Raw genomic sequence first — 19,753 nt, 5'->3', positions numbered from 1 at the left:
GTAGGAGATAATAATTTTCTTCCTCGACAGCAGAGGCACAGACATGAACATGCGGAGTTGTGCAGCTTCGGGAACAGCCATTTTGGACCTGGGCCAAGTTCAGGTGGCGGAGCCTCCCTTTATGCAATGTGTTGACTCAACAACATTTGAGCTCCTACCAGGTACTTACTAGGCACTGAAAATTCAACAATTAAAGACAGTTTCCTTCCTTAATGACTTTGTTCTTAAAGTAATACATAAAAACACTTTGCATTAAGACAATGCAGTCTGCGTGTGGGGGAAACCTTCAGTTTACATACTCTAATGACTAATTTTTGATAAGGGATATGATCGCTCCCCTTATTTCTGCATTTTCCCATATCGGATCTGTGTTGCTGCCACCACTTCCCAGGACCAGGTAGAGGAGGAGGCAGAAAGTCTCCTCTTGTTTATAATCACTCAGATGAACTGTCTGCAAAACAGCAGTAGGGATTTTCCAGAAGAGAATGAGAGAAATTAACTGAGAAGCATCGAACAATCTACTTATTTCATTTTGTACAAAGTGTGCTTCTGCGCACGTTGAGAATAACTATCACTATCTTGCCCTTAGCATCTCTCGGGCCAGCCAAGGTTTCAGTTCTTGCAATCTTTTCAAAAAACTATACATCACAGTTTTAAAATGTACACATATCCTTGCCATCATTGTCCTTTATGTCTGGGGTACCCCTGTGTTTTGACCATGGACTATTTTATCATAAGAGAATCCAGGGGCTCTCATTTCCCATTTCCCACCTATCAAATGGAGAGGAATAAAATAAATATATTGTAGGTAAATCGTTAATAGCAAAATGTAGAATCACTGACCATCTTTGTGTGTGTGTGTGGGGTGCATGTGTATATATGTGTGTGTATGTGTGTGTGTGTGTATGAGCTTACACATTTTTATATTAGGAAACATTGTCCATAAAAGCAAACTACAAATAGCTTGGTAATTTTATTTTATCTATGTTGACACAATATAAAGGTATCTTAATAAGATAAACATATGGGTAGCAAATCTTCTAATGAGGTATCCATCGATGTACTAACAAATTGAGCTAGTACAGGGGAATGCGTAATTTATATCTGAACCACAGTGCGTATACATGTAAGCCTAGCTGCTAGAAAACCCCATCTCAAAGTACTATTAATATCAATAATATAATCTATGTCCAGGCTACTGAACATGAGCCCCTTCCATTTTAAGAGTTTCTCCACCCAGCAAGCAGAAGAAAAGCCCAAGTCCTGTGTAGTTACGAATCTATCGGGAGATCCTCCCATATTAATAATAAGGGTAACTCGAAATAATGCTCCTACCAACCTAAAGACTATCTGGGTGCTAAGCAAAGAAAGGGGGAAAAGGGAAGGAAACCAATCTCTAAGAAGTGGCTATGGACCAAACTTCACATAGATTTGTAGGCTGAAAATATAATAGCCTGGAAACGTTTTCATTCTACATCTCAAAAAATCCCCAGTAATAATTTCTGAAGGTTAACAAAGGCAGAATAGTCCAATATACAAAGAATAACAATAACAACAAACCCCAAATAACAAAACAAAAAACCCACTTTGAGCTAGAACCACCAAAAAAAAAAAAAAAAAGAAGGAAAGAGAAACAGATCTACAAAAATTCCTAAGTGGAATTACCAGACACAGATTATGAGACAGCTCTGTTTACTATATTTGAAGAAGAAAAAAAAGCCTAAACATGATAAAGAGAAAACTATGAGAAGCAATCATGTATACTTTGGTGCACTGCACTAAAGAATTTCTAACAATCAAAATGTAAAACCCAAACTGCTAAGAAGAAAATTATTAGACACATATTAGAAGAAATTATCTAAATGCAGGTGAGGAATACTTGGAAAAAAAAAAGAGAGAGGAAAAAACAGAATTTAGGAGCCATGGGGGACAGAATAATAACATCTAACACTTGTTTAATTGATCCCCAGAAGAACTGAAGGAAGCATTGAAAGACAGATAATATATGAGGAAATACTAGCTGAAAATTTTCTAAAGCTGATGATAGCCACTTGTCGACAGACACAAGAAGCTCAATGAATTGTAAACAAGAAAAATAAAATAATTCTCACCAAGACACATTATTACAAAATGGCTTTATTACAAAGATACGGAGAAAATCTTAACAGCAGATATAAAGTTTGCCTTCAGAAAACCAATAAATCAAAATATGAATTCATACTAGCAAAAATGTAAGCCAAAAGAGAGCAGGATATTACCTACAATATATTGGAAGAAAATATCAATATAGAATTCTGTAGCCAGCAACAATCTCTCCAAAAAATAAGAGCAAAACGAAGACTTTTCAGGGAAAAACAAAATAAAACAAAGCAAGCAAAAACCCCAAGAGAACTGCAACATAACATGAAAGTAACTTGCAAGTACAGGGAAGATAAGCAGAGGTAACATGTCTTAAGGCCATTATATTGTTTCAGAGGAGAATAAAATAGGAATTAGCACTAGACTTTGATAAATTTGCATATTATAATTTCTAGGATAACCACCAAAGAATTGCAATATCTTATTTAATCTGAAAAGAGAAAAGAAATATAAGAAATTCAAAATAAAATAGAAACTTCAAAATAGATTAAACAATAAATGTAATTAATTACATTAAATGTAAACAGACAAAAATTTCTAAATCTAATGATGGTGAACTAGCTTGTTTCAGAATCAATTCTTCCACCCATGAGCAACAACCAGAAAAGCTAAGCTAGTACAGGCAACATTTGTGTAAAGGCAGAGAAAGTCTTCAAGGCAAGAGGACTCAAAGGGACAAGATCCCAAAGAGAAGGAAGTCCAGTGAGGAGAGTTCAATGTTTTGCACTGCTTTTCACCATCTTGAGGTTCTTTCTGCTCCGAAAGTACTGGCTGAAAGACTGAGGAGCTGCACAAAACCTCCATCAGTCTCAAAGGGCCAGGAGAGCAAAAATGGGTATTTAAAGCCAGCCAAGGAAGAAGTTCTGGAAAACACCATATGGGCCTCCAAAGGAATACATCGTGTGAGGAGGGTGAAAAAGAGAAAGCCCAAGCATGTCAAGGGTGCAGGTGTGCTGTGCAGATTTCCTCTGAGAGAACCTGGTGTGGGGGACACAGCTGAGGGACAGCCCCAGCGGCCACACCTTCAGATCCACCACCATGGTCACACAGAGGGCACACTTCCCCACTCCTGCTCAAAGCAGGATTGCTCCTCAGTGGTCTCACTGAGACCTCCTTACATTGTGCTGCAGTCTGGTATATTTCCTACCAAATCCTCCCTTCCCTCTCTTCTTTCACAGATGTCAGACCTGCAGTAGGGTCTGAAGTCTTTCCCTGCGTCTCCTGCTCGCTCCCTTCTTCTCCTTCACAGGCATCTCTCCCAATAAATCTCTGGCATGTGTAATGCTGTCTTGCCATCTGTTCTTGTTCTGGCATCTGTTTCTCAGAGAACTTGAAATGCTAAACCAAACGTCAAAGAGACTAAGGTCCTTTAAGTAAAGGCAATCCCTGAACAGAGATGGAAAAACCCTAAATACAACAGAAAACCAAATCTGGCAATATGTGAAAAGTATGACATATTATGGAGATGCTTGGTTTGGTCCAATAGCGCAAAGCTTAACAGTTGGAAAAATAAGTCAATATAATTCACTATATTTGGAGATTAATGGGAAAAAAAGTAAAAGGTTTATGCCAAAAGATGCAGAAAAATTCAAATCTTACCAATGGGGGAGAGACACACAATGTTCATAGATTAGAAGATTTGATTATTTCACATTTTCAAATAATCAAATATGGTAACTAATACAAAACCCAGTAAAATTCCAAAAGAAATTTTTTGTAGGTGTAGAAACTGAAAACTGATTCTAAAATGTGTATGGTATTGCAAATGGACAAAAATGGCCAATCCAATCATGAAAAACAAAACTGAAAGAGTTACTCTACCTAATAGTAACATTTATTATGTAGTAATTATAGTACTTAAGATTGCAATCTTGCTGCAAAGAAAGTGACCAATGTAATAGAAAAGAGGTTGGCAAACTGTGTGTAAAGAGCCAAACAGTAAATATTTTAGGCTCTGCAGAACACATACGGTCTCTGCCACATATTCTTTTTTTAAACAACTGTTTAAAGATATAGAAGTGTTCTTAGTTTGAAAGCTATACAGAAGTGAGGCACAGGCCAACCCCTGGAACAGAAGAAAGTCCAGAAACAGACCTACGTGTATACAGATACTAAATGATCAAGGTGGGTTACAGAGTAGTAAACAGAAGTACAGACTTCTCACTTAGTAGTGCAGGCCTAAATGCATATTCATATGGGAAAAAAGTGAATCCTGACCTCATACTACATGTAAAAAGAACCAATCACAGGTAATCTGTAGGTTTAACTGTGAATGATAATACAGCATCCTGTAGATAACACGGGAAAATATCTTTGTGACCATGCAATAGAAGAAATTCTTAAACAGGACTCCAAGTATTAGTCATAAAAGGAAAGACTGACAATTTAGACTATATTAAAATTGGGAACTTCCCTTTGTCAAAATTACTAATAAGAAATTGAAAGGCAAGTCACAGTTTGATATCTGATACAGATAAAATAAAATCCTCATCAAGAATATTAAAAGAACTCTTAAAGGTTTATTTTCTTTAAAAAGAGCACTGATACCTAATATCCAAATAAAGAGCACTCATACCTAATAATCAAATTTAAATAAAAGGTAATCAACCCCATTAGTCAGGAAAATTAAAATTAACCCATATTCCATATCACTATACACCTACTAGAAAGACAAAAATTAAAAAGACTAACAAATGCTAAATGTTAGTGAGGATATGGCATGACTGGGACTCTCACACCCTATGGCTGAGTATATAAATTTGTACAATCACTTTGAAAGAAGACTTAGCAATATCTACTAAATGTAACTGTATGAATACCTGTGACTCAGCATGTCACTCCTGGATAGACATGACCACTAGAAATAAGCACATATGTGCCTAAAATTGTGCACATATGTACATGCATAAGAATGCTCATGGCTGCGTCGGTTGAATTAGCTAAACACTGGGGGGAATCTAACTAAAGTTGTGTATGTTCCCATTGTTTTACATCAACTTTAAAGAGGTACAACTTACATATGATAAAATGTACCCATTTTAAGTGCTCACTTCCTAAGTTTTGATCCTATGTAACCACCACAATCAAAATAAAGAACATCTCCATCATGCTGGAGACTTCCCTTATGTGCCTTCCCAATGAGCTGGTTTAGATTTATCTTTCCTCTCATACAAATGGAATCAGACAGTCTGTACTCTTTTGTGCTTGGTTTCTTTCACTCATCAAAATGTTTTTGACAGCAAAAAGCATAAGCAACAAAAGCAAAAGTACAGAAATTAGATTTCATCAAAATTAAGAACTTTTATGCATCAAAGGGCATTATCAAGAAAGTGAAAAAATCTACAGAATGAGGGAAAATATATGCAAATCACAGATCTGATAATAATCTACTCTCTAGAATATATATAGAACACTTACAACTCAAAAACAAAAAGACAAACAACCTAATAAAAAAAATGAGCAAAGGACTTGAATAGACATCTCTCGAGAGAAGAGACACAAATGGCTAACAAGCACATGAAAAGATGCTCACCATCACTAGTTATTAAGGAAATGCAACGGAAACCACAATGAGATCCCACTTCACACTCACTAGGTTGGCTATAATTCAAAAATGGAAAATAACAGGCGTTGATGAGGATGTAGAGAAATTGGGACCTTCACACACTGCTGGTGGGGACATAAAAATGGGGCAGTTGCTGTGGAAGACAGTTTGGCAGTTCCCCAAATGTTAAACAGAGAGTGACCATTAAAACACAGCAATCCCACTCCCAGATATATATACCCCAAAGACCTGAAAGCAGGGACTCAAACAAAAACTTATACACACAGATTTGTCGCAGCACTAGTCACAGTAGCCACATGAGGGAAATAGTGCAAACGTCCAACGATGGATGAATGGATACACGTATTGTGGTCTGCACAGGCAAGAGAATGTTATTCAGTCAGGAATGAATTACTGCTACTTGCCACACACGGACAAAACTCAGAAACATATGAAAAGGTTATATAAAATATCCAGAACAGATGAGTCCAAAGGGACAGAAAACACACCGGTGATTATCAGGGGCTCTGGGGAGGGGAGAAGAGTGAATGACAGCTTAATGGATATGGGCTTCCTTTTGGAGCAATAAAATGTTTTGGAACTACAAAGAGGTGGTAGATGCTCAGACAGGTCCTTTAATTCTGTACTAAATGCCACTGAACTGTTCACTTTAAAATGGTGAATTTTATGTTCTGTAAATTTCACCTAATATAAGAAATAGTTTTGGAGATTGAGCCACAAGGCTGTGCGTGTCCCACTGCATGGGTATAGCACAATTTCATTATCTCTTCATATGTTGATGAGTCCTTAGATTGAATCCAGTGTTTGCCTGTTGATTATGAATAAAGCAGCTATGAATACTCCTATATAAACATTTTTGCAGGCAAATGTTTCAGTGATCTTTAGTAAATACCTATGAGTGCCCTTATCATTTCATAAAAATAAGTGAAAAATATCAACAACAGCTCTATCAGTCATAAAGTGCACGGGTATCAAAACTACTAACAACATCAAAGATGGAAATCAGTTGCAAATACTGAAGCAAATGGTGTGGTATCCCTGCTGCTGAGCAGACTTAAGCCAACAGGACATGTTCGATTAGGAAGACGAAGAAGAAAATTAAAGAACAAGTATGAAATGCTAATACGAGGTTAGCCAAAACTGTATCTGAAAGTTGAATTAGAATCTTTTCACACTCTTTACCATTAAAGGGAACAGAACCCTCTTTCTCACACATTTCAAAGGATGAATTATGAGAGTAACGAATTTTCTGAGAAGTCATGGTAGAAACTGGGAGGAAACCCTACAACCAGATGGCTTCAGTTCGTAAGTCCAATACTGCCCCTTGCTAGTTACTTGAACACTTCATGCCCCCATTTCCTCATCTAAAAACTGGAGGTGATACTATGCACCCCAGAAGGTTGATGAGTTAGTCCATGCAAAATTTCAAGACACACTGTAAGTCAGGGGCGGCCACTGCCACCACACTATGACCACGACCACCACCAGCAGTTCTTCCTCCTCCTCTTCCTTCTTCTTCAACATCATCATCATCTCTAGTTCCCAAAGTAACTTCAAGATAATCAGACAATTGTGGATAGTCTACTGAATGGTATTAAAAATGAATAAAAATATGTAACTTATTAGTATATTTACCTACCTACAAGAGAAACTCAAATCATTGGAACTGTCAATATAGTTAAAAATGGGTCCCAAGGGGTTTAGTTAATGCTCTACAATGTCAGCAGAGACCCATGGAACTCATTTAGTATTGCTACCTTAGAAATAATGAAACACGCTTCTATTGCCTTACTCCACACTATAGAGCATGGACTGCCCATAATAAGAATTTCCTCTTACAACAAACTTTCAGGTCCATTTTTTAGTGTTATATTACTCCGAGGGAATAGGTTTCCAGCCTATTAATGGAAATTAGTAGCATAAAATATACCCAATTTTCTCAGCTTTCCAGAATTTACTTCTTCATTAAATGGAAGACTATTTGGTCTCTAGGCACAGTGGGTACTGTGCAGCTGGCATAAAATGATGAAAAGGCCCAATCAGATTTTGCGCTCAAGGATTTGGAGAGGAAGGAAGAACATACAGTCAGGGTTGTACCTTACACAGATGACGGCTCATGAAAAAAACAGGTATAATCAAAGTTAACTATGAAAGTCATTTAGAACCTCCAGTAAATACCAGAGTCTGGGTCTTTGCAAGATCAGAGCCAAGAATTTGTTGTTGTTACTCTCTGCATTTAGTAGCTTCCCAGGTCCTAATTCTGGTGCCTGTGGGTCCCTAGGTATCCTGTTGCTCTTGACACTGAATTCGGAGATGCCCTGATGGTTTTTTAGAATTAACACATCTTTCCTGAGGTACTTTGTGGAAATTTCTATTTCTATTCTATTCTATTCTATTCTATTCTATTCTATTCTATTTTATTTTATTTTATTTTATTTTATTTTATTTATTTATTTGGCAGAGAGAGAGGGAACACAAGCAGGGGGACTGGGAGAGGGAGACGCAGGCTTCCCGCCAGGCAGGGGCTCAATCCCAGGACCTTGGGATCAAGACCTGAGCCAAAGACAGGAGCTTAATGACTAAGCCACTCAGTTGCCCCGAAACTTTCTATTTCTTGCCACTAAAAGAGCCTTGGTTAAAAAACCCAAACATAGGCTACAAAGCTGTCTAGTCAGAAACAACTGCGATCACAAAACACAAATTTTTACTAGAGAAAATTTGTAATATCCCAGTTACTTTTTTTCTACTATTAATGCTTAAATATAGATTTTAATCCTAAAGTAGAAATCCAACAGTTACTTAAATACCTAACAAAATGATAAACACATTTTTAAAACACTGGAAATGTCCCTACAATTAAACTGAGACAGAATTTTTACTCATGGAATAAGCAGAAAAGAAATAATAGTAATTATAAACTTTTACTTATTCTTATTTTGATTATTTATGAATATCTTCTCCAGAGATTTAAGGGATAACAGGACAGCAGCAGACAGCAAGTATCTACAAGCAACTATTATCACCAAAAAATATTTTTCTACTTTGATGGCCTTTTTCTTGTAAATATTATTTGCATCATAATACAGAAAGCTAATCAATAAGAAAAAATAATTTTAAAACACAAGACAGTACACATATATAGTATATAAGAAACATAATAGAATGGGAAAGTTGGGTAAGGAGAATAATCAGAAAATTAAGTGGCAAAAGAGATTCCACTAAATTGCCAAAAGGAAAGAACACTAAAACAAAACGTTTCAGCTGTTTCACAGAATTTTGGCATTATAACAGGATCTCTTAGGAGTTTGAATAAATGTCTGGCAATTACTTCCTCTCCAGTGATTCTAGGCTTTGACTTGGATCATTACACTGGAGGCTGGGATTCCATTTCATTACAACAAAATTTACATAAAAGGATTTTGTAATCTCACTATGCTTGGAAATAAGTTTTAAGAGAATATAAAACTGTAAAATAAAAATCATAATGTTCAGTTGAATTAAAATAATAAACTAAATGTAGTTTACCTCTAAATTGGTTGCATTCTCAAACAAATGAGCTATAAAGAAAATTTTTCACATAAAATGTATTCTCATGGTTAATTGATGGTTGAGTTGAAAAGGTATTATGAGTGCTGTAGTTTAGTGAAGTAGGCCTCCACGGACTAGCCCGTGACCCACTACCAACGGGATGACAGGAGCAAACCTTGTTCCTGGGAGGCAAAGGAGCAGAGCACTAGGCACTCCTTAACTCAATGAACGTTCTGAGTCCACTGCTAGCCAGGCATTCAGAATAGAGTAGTAAGTGATGACTGCTCCCATAAGGTGTTCAGGGCTTTTAAACTTGGAATATCTCTGACTTTTATATGAATTCTTTGTCTTTAGGTATCCACAAATATGGAACAAACTTCTTTGGTTTTGTTTTTTAACATTTTATTTATTTATTTCAGCCCCACTGAGCAGGGAGCCTGATGCGGGGCTCGATCCCAGGACTCTGGGATCACAACCTGAGCCAAAGGTGGATGCTTAATGACTGAGCCACCCAGGGGCTCCTAAACATCTTTGTTTTTAATTTTCTCAAGGCAGAGAAATATCACAGAATTTCAGAACATACTAAATATACCCTATTTCATCCACTGATTCCTGACTTTACGTAAGTCAAACTATTTTTTTAAAAGACAGCACTATTTATTTTAAGGATTTATTTATTTGAGAAAGCGCATGTGCATGTGAGCAGGGGGAGGGAGAAAGAGAATCTTCAAGCAGACTCCCTGCTGAGTGTAAAGCCTGGCACGGGGCTCAATCTCACAACCCAGAGATCATGACTTCAGCTGAAACCAGGAGTCTGACGCTTAACCGACTAAGCCACCTGGGCGCCCCAAAAGACAGTATTACTTTTAAACAAAAATGAATGAAGAAAAGTTAAGTAAAGAGAAGAAAGATGGCAGAGTTCAGTGCAGATGAACTTCTGAGTTAGACACCAGGTCTGGAAGTTCAGCTCTGTTCCTTAGTGGTGTGATCTTGGGAAGGTCATTTCACATCTTTCTCAGCCTGGGTTTCCTCATCTACAAAATGGGAATACTGGCTCACACCTCTCAGCATTATTATGAGTATGAAATAGGTAAGAACATATACTATGATGCCTGGCATGGATTAAGTCTTCAACCAGACGGTGAATACAGCTTATCTTGTGTATCACAGGATGTTGTGCGCATGGCCTCTACCTACACGCCAGAAGCACCGCCCCCACTACCACCAATGGCGACAGTCAAAAATGGCTACAGATATTGCCACGTGTCCCCACGGAGCAACTGAACGCAAAGTGGAATCCTGTAACAAAGAAAGGACTCGAGGAGAAAGACTGGTAAAACCCAAGTAAAGTCTGTAGTTTAGATAGCAGTATCGTACCAATGCTAGTATCTTACTTTTATTCACTGTACCATGATTATATAAGTTGTTGAACATTAGGGGAAGTCAAATGAAGAATATATGTAAACTGTGCTATTCTGGCAACTTTTTTTTTTTAAGTCTCAAATTATCTAGAAATAAAAGTTTTTAAAATGGGTGCATTTTATTGTATGCAGATTTTAGTTTATTAGAATTCATATAAAATTAAAACAAAAATATGTGGATGTTATCAAGAAATATCTCTACCCCCAGCCTGATTCTCCTTTTAAACTCATTAAATATAATGCTTAAGTCAGGAGTAAGATTAACTACAGGAAGACCTAAAACACTCTACCTTTCAATATTTGAGTCAATAAATCTACTAGATAAAACACACAGCATTTCTTACCGAAAAGAATTATTAAATTTAGATGATTATTAATTAAATAAAGATATCAGAATTAGTTTCCTCAGAATCATTCATGTTCCTCCACATAAATACTAATATATCATTAAAAGTAAAGTCATCACATGTTCAAATCATGATGAGACAATGCATCCATAAAACTCTGCAGTTGACAGTAAAATTATTTGATTTCTAAGACTCTCGCCTCTAAGAGTTATACAGTTAGACTCCAAAAAACAGTATCAGCTCATTTACTATTACTTCAAGAGCAGAAAAATATGTAGATAAACATTCAGAGAAAAATTAAAACTTTATAGCATACCTCCTCTGTTGCCATTTTCTTCATCCTACAATATAAAAAAATATAGCCATATATGAATACTTAATTATAAACTCTAGTGACATCACAGCAAGGTTCAACTCAATTCAAACCACCCTCCCCAAAGTGTGCCAATAACATTTTCATTAAGTGCCCTTTGCCAGAAGGACAGCACTTTCATACACAAGGTAAGAGGGGAGACTGAGAGGAAGACAAGAAGGAGGCAGGAATTATTTTGTGGAGTTTTTTCAGTAATTTGAAAATAGATATTATTTTGCACAATGATTTCTCTTACCTTATATGAAAATTGAATTGCAGACTCTGGGGGATACACAATAAAATGCCTTAATGTAAAACCAAAGCCTTGAGATGTTCTTTTCAACATAACTGTTTTGGGACCTGGCCAGGAGAATGTTTCATCTTCGGACGGTGATACAGTTTCGCTTTGTTCTTTTCCATCTTTACTTTTTGATACCTAAAATAAGAAGATATTTAAAAGTTAACTTGATTAACTCAATACACTTCCTCAATACGCTTAGGAAAAAAATTGTATATAAACATATAATCACCTGAGCACAGACATAAACCTAAGGGAGAAAAGGGAATCAGGTTCTTCGTATTATAGCAAATCATGGACAGCATCAAAAACGGAATTTTTTTCTAGAAAGGGATGCTATGAAAGTTAATCAGAAGCAAGAAGGAGCTCTTGGAAATTAGAAGTATAATGGCTTAAATCTAAAATGCAATAGAAGGAATGAAGCTAATACCACAAAACAGAAACTATGAAAGAATAGCCATGTAACTTACTAAGGCAGAACGCTGAAACTGTTATCAGAGTCCAACAGAAACAAAAGATGATTAGAAACTAACAGACAAGTCCTTCAAGTTCTGAGCACAAATTCAGTATCCACGTAGATAATCCTTCCACTGTCCTAGCCATCCAGTATTTTGATCTCCTTTCCTCCACTCTTGGTTTTCATCTGATTATAACTGAAAACCCTCTGCAATTTCAAATCAAAGATTCTACTTTTCATTCCCTCTCACTCCTCAGCTCTTCTGAATCTGCTAGGTGGGGCTGCCCCTCCCACCTCCTCCCTGTCCCTCACCAACCCATGTTCTCACTTCCCTCTTAAGCTAGCTTCAATTCACTCCTTTACCTTTCTCATGCTTCCTCAAAGTCGCCTGACAAAACCTAATGCTGGATAAATAACATTGCCTACTCCGGACCAGTACCTAGGCAGCCGAACAAGACTGGCGTTAGAAAACTAAACAAAACAAAACAAAACAAAACAAAACAAAAAAACTAAGCTGTTTTCACTCTAAGTTCATAATCACTAACCTCAAGGGAGACTTTTAGTGTTGTCTGTCAATAATAATACAGTTCTCTCCAGTCCATTCATGCTACATGACTATCCCATCCCTTCTCCTCCATCCTCACCTGTAGCCAATGACCCTGCTTTTGACTACACTGAAAAAACACACAAAGCAGGAGATGAGAACTTAATCACTTGCCATATCTACCACTTACCACCTGCAGTGGGGTCCATGTTCTCCTCCCTTCCTTCTCGTACAATCCTGCTCCGATGGACCATTCTTCTATGGCTCCTACCTGTATACTAGATCCCTCTTAATAGTCAAAGATGTGGTTCCCACAATTCTCCCCCCTCTTTCACATCGTCTATTTTCTCTACTATAGCCCTATCAGAACACTCACATTTTATAAATTCTTTAATTTTAAAACAGCAAACAACAACAACAAAATTGTGGAACTATAGAGCCCTCTCCAATTACCACCTTGCTTGTCTGCTGATTCTTTAGACCAAAATTCCTCTAAAGTTGATTATGGTACCTCTCTCCATTTTTCTCCTTGCATTTTCTCTTGGTCCCTCTGAATCAAGTTTTGTCTCCACAATTCCCTGTTACTGTCCTGGTCAAGGTCAACAACGGTTTCTACACTGCTAAATTGAGCAACCAATGTTCAGTTCTTGTCTTGTGTGACATATCGACTGGTTCAAGGATTGCGCTGCCCTTTTTGAAAAATTTTCTCCACTTGACTTTCCATACTGATTTTATTCCTAACTCATGGTTTGTTTCTTCTGCCTTCCTTGTTACTACATCACCTGCTAAACTTCTGAACTTGGGAATACCCAGGGCTCAGACCATGGACTTTTCCAGCTCCATTCTGTCTTTTGGTGATTTCATCCAGTCTCATTCTTTAAACTCCATTTATATACAGGCGATCCCCAACTTCCAATCTAATAGGTATCTCTTACGTCTGCATTGCTACTAAGATTTTGTATTAAATTACAATTCCAAGTTCATCTTAGCAGTTTTGAAATGTCACTTTTATCAAACAGCAGATACTTGAATTGCTTAAATTGATTTTACTTTTTATGTTTCACTAGTGAACCTATATATTACTTCACAATGATTTGCTTCATATGAAGGTGTTAAAATTTAAAAATTATACTAAGAAGAAAATAAATCCAAGAGACTTCTAAATCCTTAATATTTTCACCACATAGTCAGTATCTGGACTATTACTAGTGACCTATTAATTTCATTTTCTTTTCTTTCTGGAAAGATAGCTAGACAGTAACATTCTCCAACCACACTTGCAGTGAGAGCAGTAGGGACAAAGTTCTACTCAATGGAATGTAAAGAAAGTAGTACACAACATACAAAAATCAACTGTATTTCTACATACTAACAGTAAGCAAATGGTACCTAAAAAATTTTAAACTACCGTTCAAAATATGAAATAATAAGGACAAATCTGATAAAAGATCTGCAAAGCCTATTAAACTACAAAACACTGCTGAGAGATTAAAAGGATATCTAAATAAATGGGAAGATATACCATGTTCATGATTCAGAAGACTCAGTATTGCTATAATGTCAACTCTCCCCAAACTGATCTAGAAAACAATGAAATCCTAGTCAAAATCCCAGGAGATTCTTGTTTGGAAGTTAGCAAGCTGTCCTAAAATTTACTTTAAAATGAAAAGAAGCCAAATAGCCAAAACAAATTAGAAAAAGAACAAAATTGGTGTACTTGGAGTATAAGACCTCAAGACTTACACAGCACCATAATCAAGACTGAAGCCATCTATGAAGACTGTGCAAATGAAGCTAATTTATCATAAATGCAGTTTAGTTTATCCTTCCCTCTAGGAGTTAGGGATTTTGCTAGAAAGAGAAGTAACAGCAAACATCAACATGGGAGAGTCAAACTAAGTCTCAATGTGATCATATGATCAGGTGAAATCTGCAGGATAAAGTTTATATTCTGGGCTGAATTACACAAATAGCTAAGATTTAGAGTGGTGACTGGATCCTCCTTTTCTGAATCAAATGAGAGAATCCTTTTACACATGCACACAAGCCACCCCCAATTTATTCAGTAAATAAATATTGAGCACCTACTATATATCCAACACTATTCCACCCAGTGAGGATACAAGGGTAAATAAAATATACATAATTTGTTTTCTAAATTAAACTTCTTATTTTGAGATAATTACAGATTCAGATGCATTGGTAAGAAATAACACAGAGGGCTCTCCCTGATCTTTATACAATTTCCCTCAATAGTAACATCCTGGAAAACTCTAGTAGGTATCACAACAGGGTAATGACATGGATACCATCCAGTCATCTCATCCCGAGCAGAGTCACTCATACCCTGCTTACGTTCAGTTCTACACTGCAGTTTTGTCACTTGTGTAGTAGGCTTGTATATCCACCACTGGTCAAGAGACAGAAGAGCTCCGTCACCACAGAATCTCTCCTGTGACTTGTTCATAATCAAATCCACCCTCTCCCTCCAGCCTTTGCCCAGTCTCTGAGTCTAGGCAACCACTACTTTGTCCCTTATTTCTATCATTTTGCCATTTCAAGGATGTCATACACGTGGAATAACACAGTCAGTACACTTTTGGGAATGCCTCCTTCCGCTCGGCAAATTCTCTGTGGGGATTCAGCCAAGCTGCAGCCTGGGTCAACACCTCGCCCCTTTTGTGGCCGAGCTGTACGCCAAGCTCTGGATGGACCACAGTCTGTGTAAAGGACATCTCCTTGTTTCCAGTTTGGGGCTGCTAGGAATAAACAGGTTATGAGCCTTCATAGGCAGGTTTTGTGTGAACATCATTTCCATCTCTCCAGAATAAATATCCAATGGCTGGGTCACAGGTACTGACATATTTATAAGAAACTGCCAAACTGTTTTCCAGATTGAATATAGATTTTTACAGTCCCAGGATGTATGAGAGATCTAGCTTTGCTTTCCTTGACAGCATTTGGTACCGTCATTATTTTTATCTTAGCCATTGTTACAGGTGTGCAGTGACAGGTACTGTGATTATAATTTGCATTTCCCTAATGGATAATAATCAACATCTTTTCATGGGTTGCCATCTCATTATGTAATTGTAAAGCACAAAAGACTCTTTAAGGCTTAAGATCAATAAACCCTTTCATGTTACACATGGGGAAACTGAGGCCCAGATTAGTTAAGTGATTTACCTGAGATTACTGCTGCCTGATATCAGGCAAGAAATAAAATCATGGTTTCCTGAATCTGAAGCTAGAATATCTCATATCTCCTCTATCTCATTTTATTTTCCATCTCTTTTATTCTGTAGCCTCTGCACAGATCCTTCTCCCAAAAGCTCTTCCATCTAATTTATTATATTTTAAAATTTCATTTTCCTGCAGGACTCTGCATTGAGCACTTTAAAAACTGTACATGTATTAATTTTCTATTAAGTGCATTATTATGACTTGGCCCCACAGTTCCCAAATATATTCAAGTTTTCTACTCTCTTCCTTTGAATATAGAGAGAACCGTCTTGTATTACGATTTCATGCTTCAAGTTCTGAACTAAGCCTGCGAGGTCTCGTTCTACCGAGTTCTTCACAAAAATGGCGAGGATGGGGTGAAGAAGAATAGGCAATTCCTTTTTTGATCCCTATAAACTTTTTAAGATTTCTGAATGCAACACAGCTCTGTTGCTCTATTATTCTTTCTTCCCAGAACATTCCACGGAGTCCTCTCCCGCTTCCTGTGTTTTCCCTATAGGACAGAAGGGAGGATTATACTGCTTTCCACACAGAAAGAGAAGATGAAAAGAAATACACGTATGCGCCTTCTCGACTCTTTCTTCTACTTACCCACAGAGCCGTTTGATCTGTTGCATTTTATACGAAGGGCAAACCACAGGCACACAGTGAAGGACAGAGCAGTCACAGATCCTTCCTCTAAGAAGACCCCTCATCCCGCCCCTCTCCACACATCTCACCTCCCCTCTGTGAGCACCAATTCATGTACCACAGCATCAGATGCAAAAAGTAAAAAAGTGACTAGAACAATAGCAGTTAAATTCCTGTCAATGAAGAACTGTCATTTGATCCCCTTAAAAGACTTCATAACAAGGTCACTTGATTGAATAAATAATAACTCAAGGTTAAAAGAAGCCAAAATAAAGGGCAAGAACTACCCAGATATAAGAATTAGACAAAGCAACTTAAAGGAGTGAAAAAGAAGGTGTAAGGGGGAAACAATCATGTAAGAATAAAGGAAAATAAAACTTCACAGAAGAGCATGCAAACAGGCATGAGGGAACTTTTTAGGGTCATGTAAATGTTCTAAAAGTAGACGGTGATCAAGGTTTCACAGCTGTATAAATTCAGTACAATTGCAAGGTACACTTCCAGTACTAAGTGAATTTTATAGTATTCTATAAAATTCTATACTATACTATAGCATAGTATAGTATAATGTAAATTATACTTCAATAAAGGTATTTTTTAAAAGCTCAGGTAAAAAGTACAAAGTCTAAACGTTATCCTGGGCTGTCACGAAAGTAAACATGAGAGTTTTGAAGGAATGTACACACAATAAACACATAACCCCTCAGCCATCTGTTGTCAGTACTTGTACTTGAAGAACAGAGAACTCCCCAGTATATGGCAGGTATCACTCATGATAAAGCACACAGAAGCATCCGTTCTGTGCTCACCTTAAAAGATCCTAATACTGACTCTACCTAAGATTATGAGCCCTATTCCTACTTCTTTGAAAATGTTTTACTTCATCTTACCATTGACAGTGTTCGTAGCACCTGTTGTTTAAAGTAAGATTTTCCTCCTTATTTAAGGGCCAGACTTGTAAAAACTGAAGTAATGCCTTTTTAAGATGTCACTTGCTGAGGAAACATAAGATTTGAATGTCTGGTCCTTAGATTTTTTTTTTTCCTTCGACATATTTGAAGTGTTATCATAGCTAAGGTTGTCATCTGGCTTGACGTTTTTTTCTTTCATTGCTTAGGGAGATGGCGTGTGCAGGGGGACGAGCATGGACCCAGGAGCCAGACTACCTGAGTCCTTGATTCTCCAGTTGTGGAGGTTGGACAAGATCCCCACCATAGCCATGCCTCCGGACCTCGTCTTTACTATAAGGATGATAATAACAGTGCCTATTTCACATGCTTCTGATGAGATTAAATGAGTTAAAGTTTATAAAGTGTTTAAAACAGGATATCACACATTCTAAGCACTAGATAACTGTTTTGGAAAAAAAAAAAAAAAACCCGCAGAGATTGCCAGTAAGTAATGGCTTATTTCAAAAATGTACGTGAAACCACTTTTCAGATACTAAGAGAACAGCATATAAAACAGTTTTGTCTGAAAGGAAAAACCGAATCTTAACTATCCATTTAACTTTCTACTAGATTTTTACATGCATCATAGCAAGTCTGATGGAGAAATACGTTCACAGTGGTTGAGGGATTTGTCAAAAATAAATGGCTAGGAAGTGACAGAATTAGCCTACTCTCTGCTCTATGGCATGAGCAGAAAGGAAACCACAAGGATCACTGAGATATTAGATATTGCTTATTAATTAATTAATTAGTTTGTTTGTTTGAAAGAGAGACAGCAGGAGGGGAAGGGACAGAGGGAGAGAGAGTATCACAAGCGGGCTCCAAGGCCAGCACAGAGCCCAAGTGAGGGCTCAATGTCATGACCCTGAGATCATGAGCTGAGCCCAGACCAAGAATAGCATGCTTAACTGGTGAGCCACTCGGGCACCCCTAGATATTGCTTATTTTAAAACTATTTCCTCTATAGTCCTAATACCACAGAGTTAATCTTGTAATGAATTATTCCTCACATATCAGGCAAAATTTTTCAACATATGTGGAAATATAAGGTTTTTAGGTTTTTTTTTTTGTTTAAATTCCAACTGAGCTAAAAAGACTCTTGAATAGTTTTATTATATGCTAAGTATGCTTGGCCACCCTTTACTTGCAGCTTCTGTTTTATAGAGTTCTCCTACAGTTGTTTTGTTGTTTGTTTTTTTGCCAACCCAGGATAACAGCTGGAACTACTCTGGTGTTGATTATTAGATGTATCTAGATGTGGTTTTCTTAGAATTAATTCTAGTTTTCAGTAAATATTTTAATATTTCAGAGATAAAAGATAATGACCAAAGAAACTGAAAAATCTAGATGACTTTAGTCTAAAATATTTCAAATTAAACACTTGGATCTCATTTTAAAAATATAACTATTTTTTAAGTTTATTATTTACTTGGACATTCCTATAGTATCTTCTATCTAGGGTGACTGTTTGATAGGGGTCCTTTCTTTTTTTTTTTTTAAGATTTTATTTATTTAGGGGCACCTGGGTGGCTCAGTGGGTTGAGCCTCTGCCTCCGGCTCAGGTCATGATCTCAGGGTCCTGGGATCGAGCCCCGCATTGGGCTCTCTGCTCGGCGGTGAGCCTGCTTCCCCCTCTCTCGGCCTGCCTCTCTGCCTACTTGTGATCTCTCTCTCTCTCTGTCAAATAAATAAACAGAATCTTTAAAAAAAAAAAAGATTTTATTTATTTATTTGACAGACAGAGATCACAAGTAGGCAGAGAGGCAGGCAGAGAGAGACAGGGAGAAGCAAGCTCCCTGCTGAGCAGAGAGCCCGATGTGAGTCTCGATCCCAGGACCCTAAGATCATGACCTGAGCCGAAGGCAGAGGCTTTAACCCACTGAGCCACCCAGGTGACCCGATTGGGGTCCTTTCTAAATGGTTTCATTTTGATTATTTTGAAACAGCTAGTATTTTTTTTTTAATGTGATTTCCTTTTCTATTCAGAGTTATGGTTTTTAATGTAATTTTTTACCTAAATGCACTTTTCTCACTTCTGTCTCTTTCTCTCTGATTTTCAGATCCCAACATTTCAAAGACACAAATTCTTAATTCCTCAATTTTACAACTTCATAAAAGATAGTTATTTTAGGGACGCCTGGGGGGCTCAGTTGCTTGAGCGGCTGCCTTCGACTCAGGTCATGATCCCAGCGTCCTGGGATCGAGTCCCACATCAGGCTCCTTGCTCAGCCGGGAGCCTGCTTCTCCCTCTGCCTCTGCCTGCCACTCTGTCTGCCTGT

At 37.4% G+C, this 19,753-nt stretch overlaps 1 protein-coding gene across 1 annotated transcript in view; it reads right to left on the bottom strand.

Moving 5' to 3' along the window:
* The window catches only part of ARHGAP21 (Rho GTPase activating protein 21), a 133,061-nt gene that overhangs the window by 62,827 nt on the left and 50,481 nt on the right, over positions 1-19,753 (bottom strand). The window contains 2 exon segments of the mRNA XM_032880808.1: positions 11,317-11,341; positions 11,609-11,788. Of these exon segments, the coding sequence (XP_032736699.1) occupies positions 11,317-11,341; positions 11,609-11,788 (205 nt within the window).

Source organism: Lontra canadensis, unplaced genomic scaffold (genome assembly GCF_010015895.1).
Source record: "Lontra canadensis isolate GAN:19392208 unplaced genomic scaffold, GSC_riverotter_1.0 scaffold72, whole genome shotgun sequence".
NCBI classification, from domain to species: domain Eukaryota; kingdom Metazoa; phylum Chordata; class Mammalia; order Carnivora; family Mustelidae; genus Lontra; species Lontra canadensis.
The sequence above is the reverse complement of the archived record's forward strand: the minus strand, read 5'-3'. Positions and strand labels throughout refer to the sequence as shown.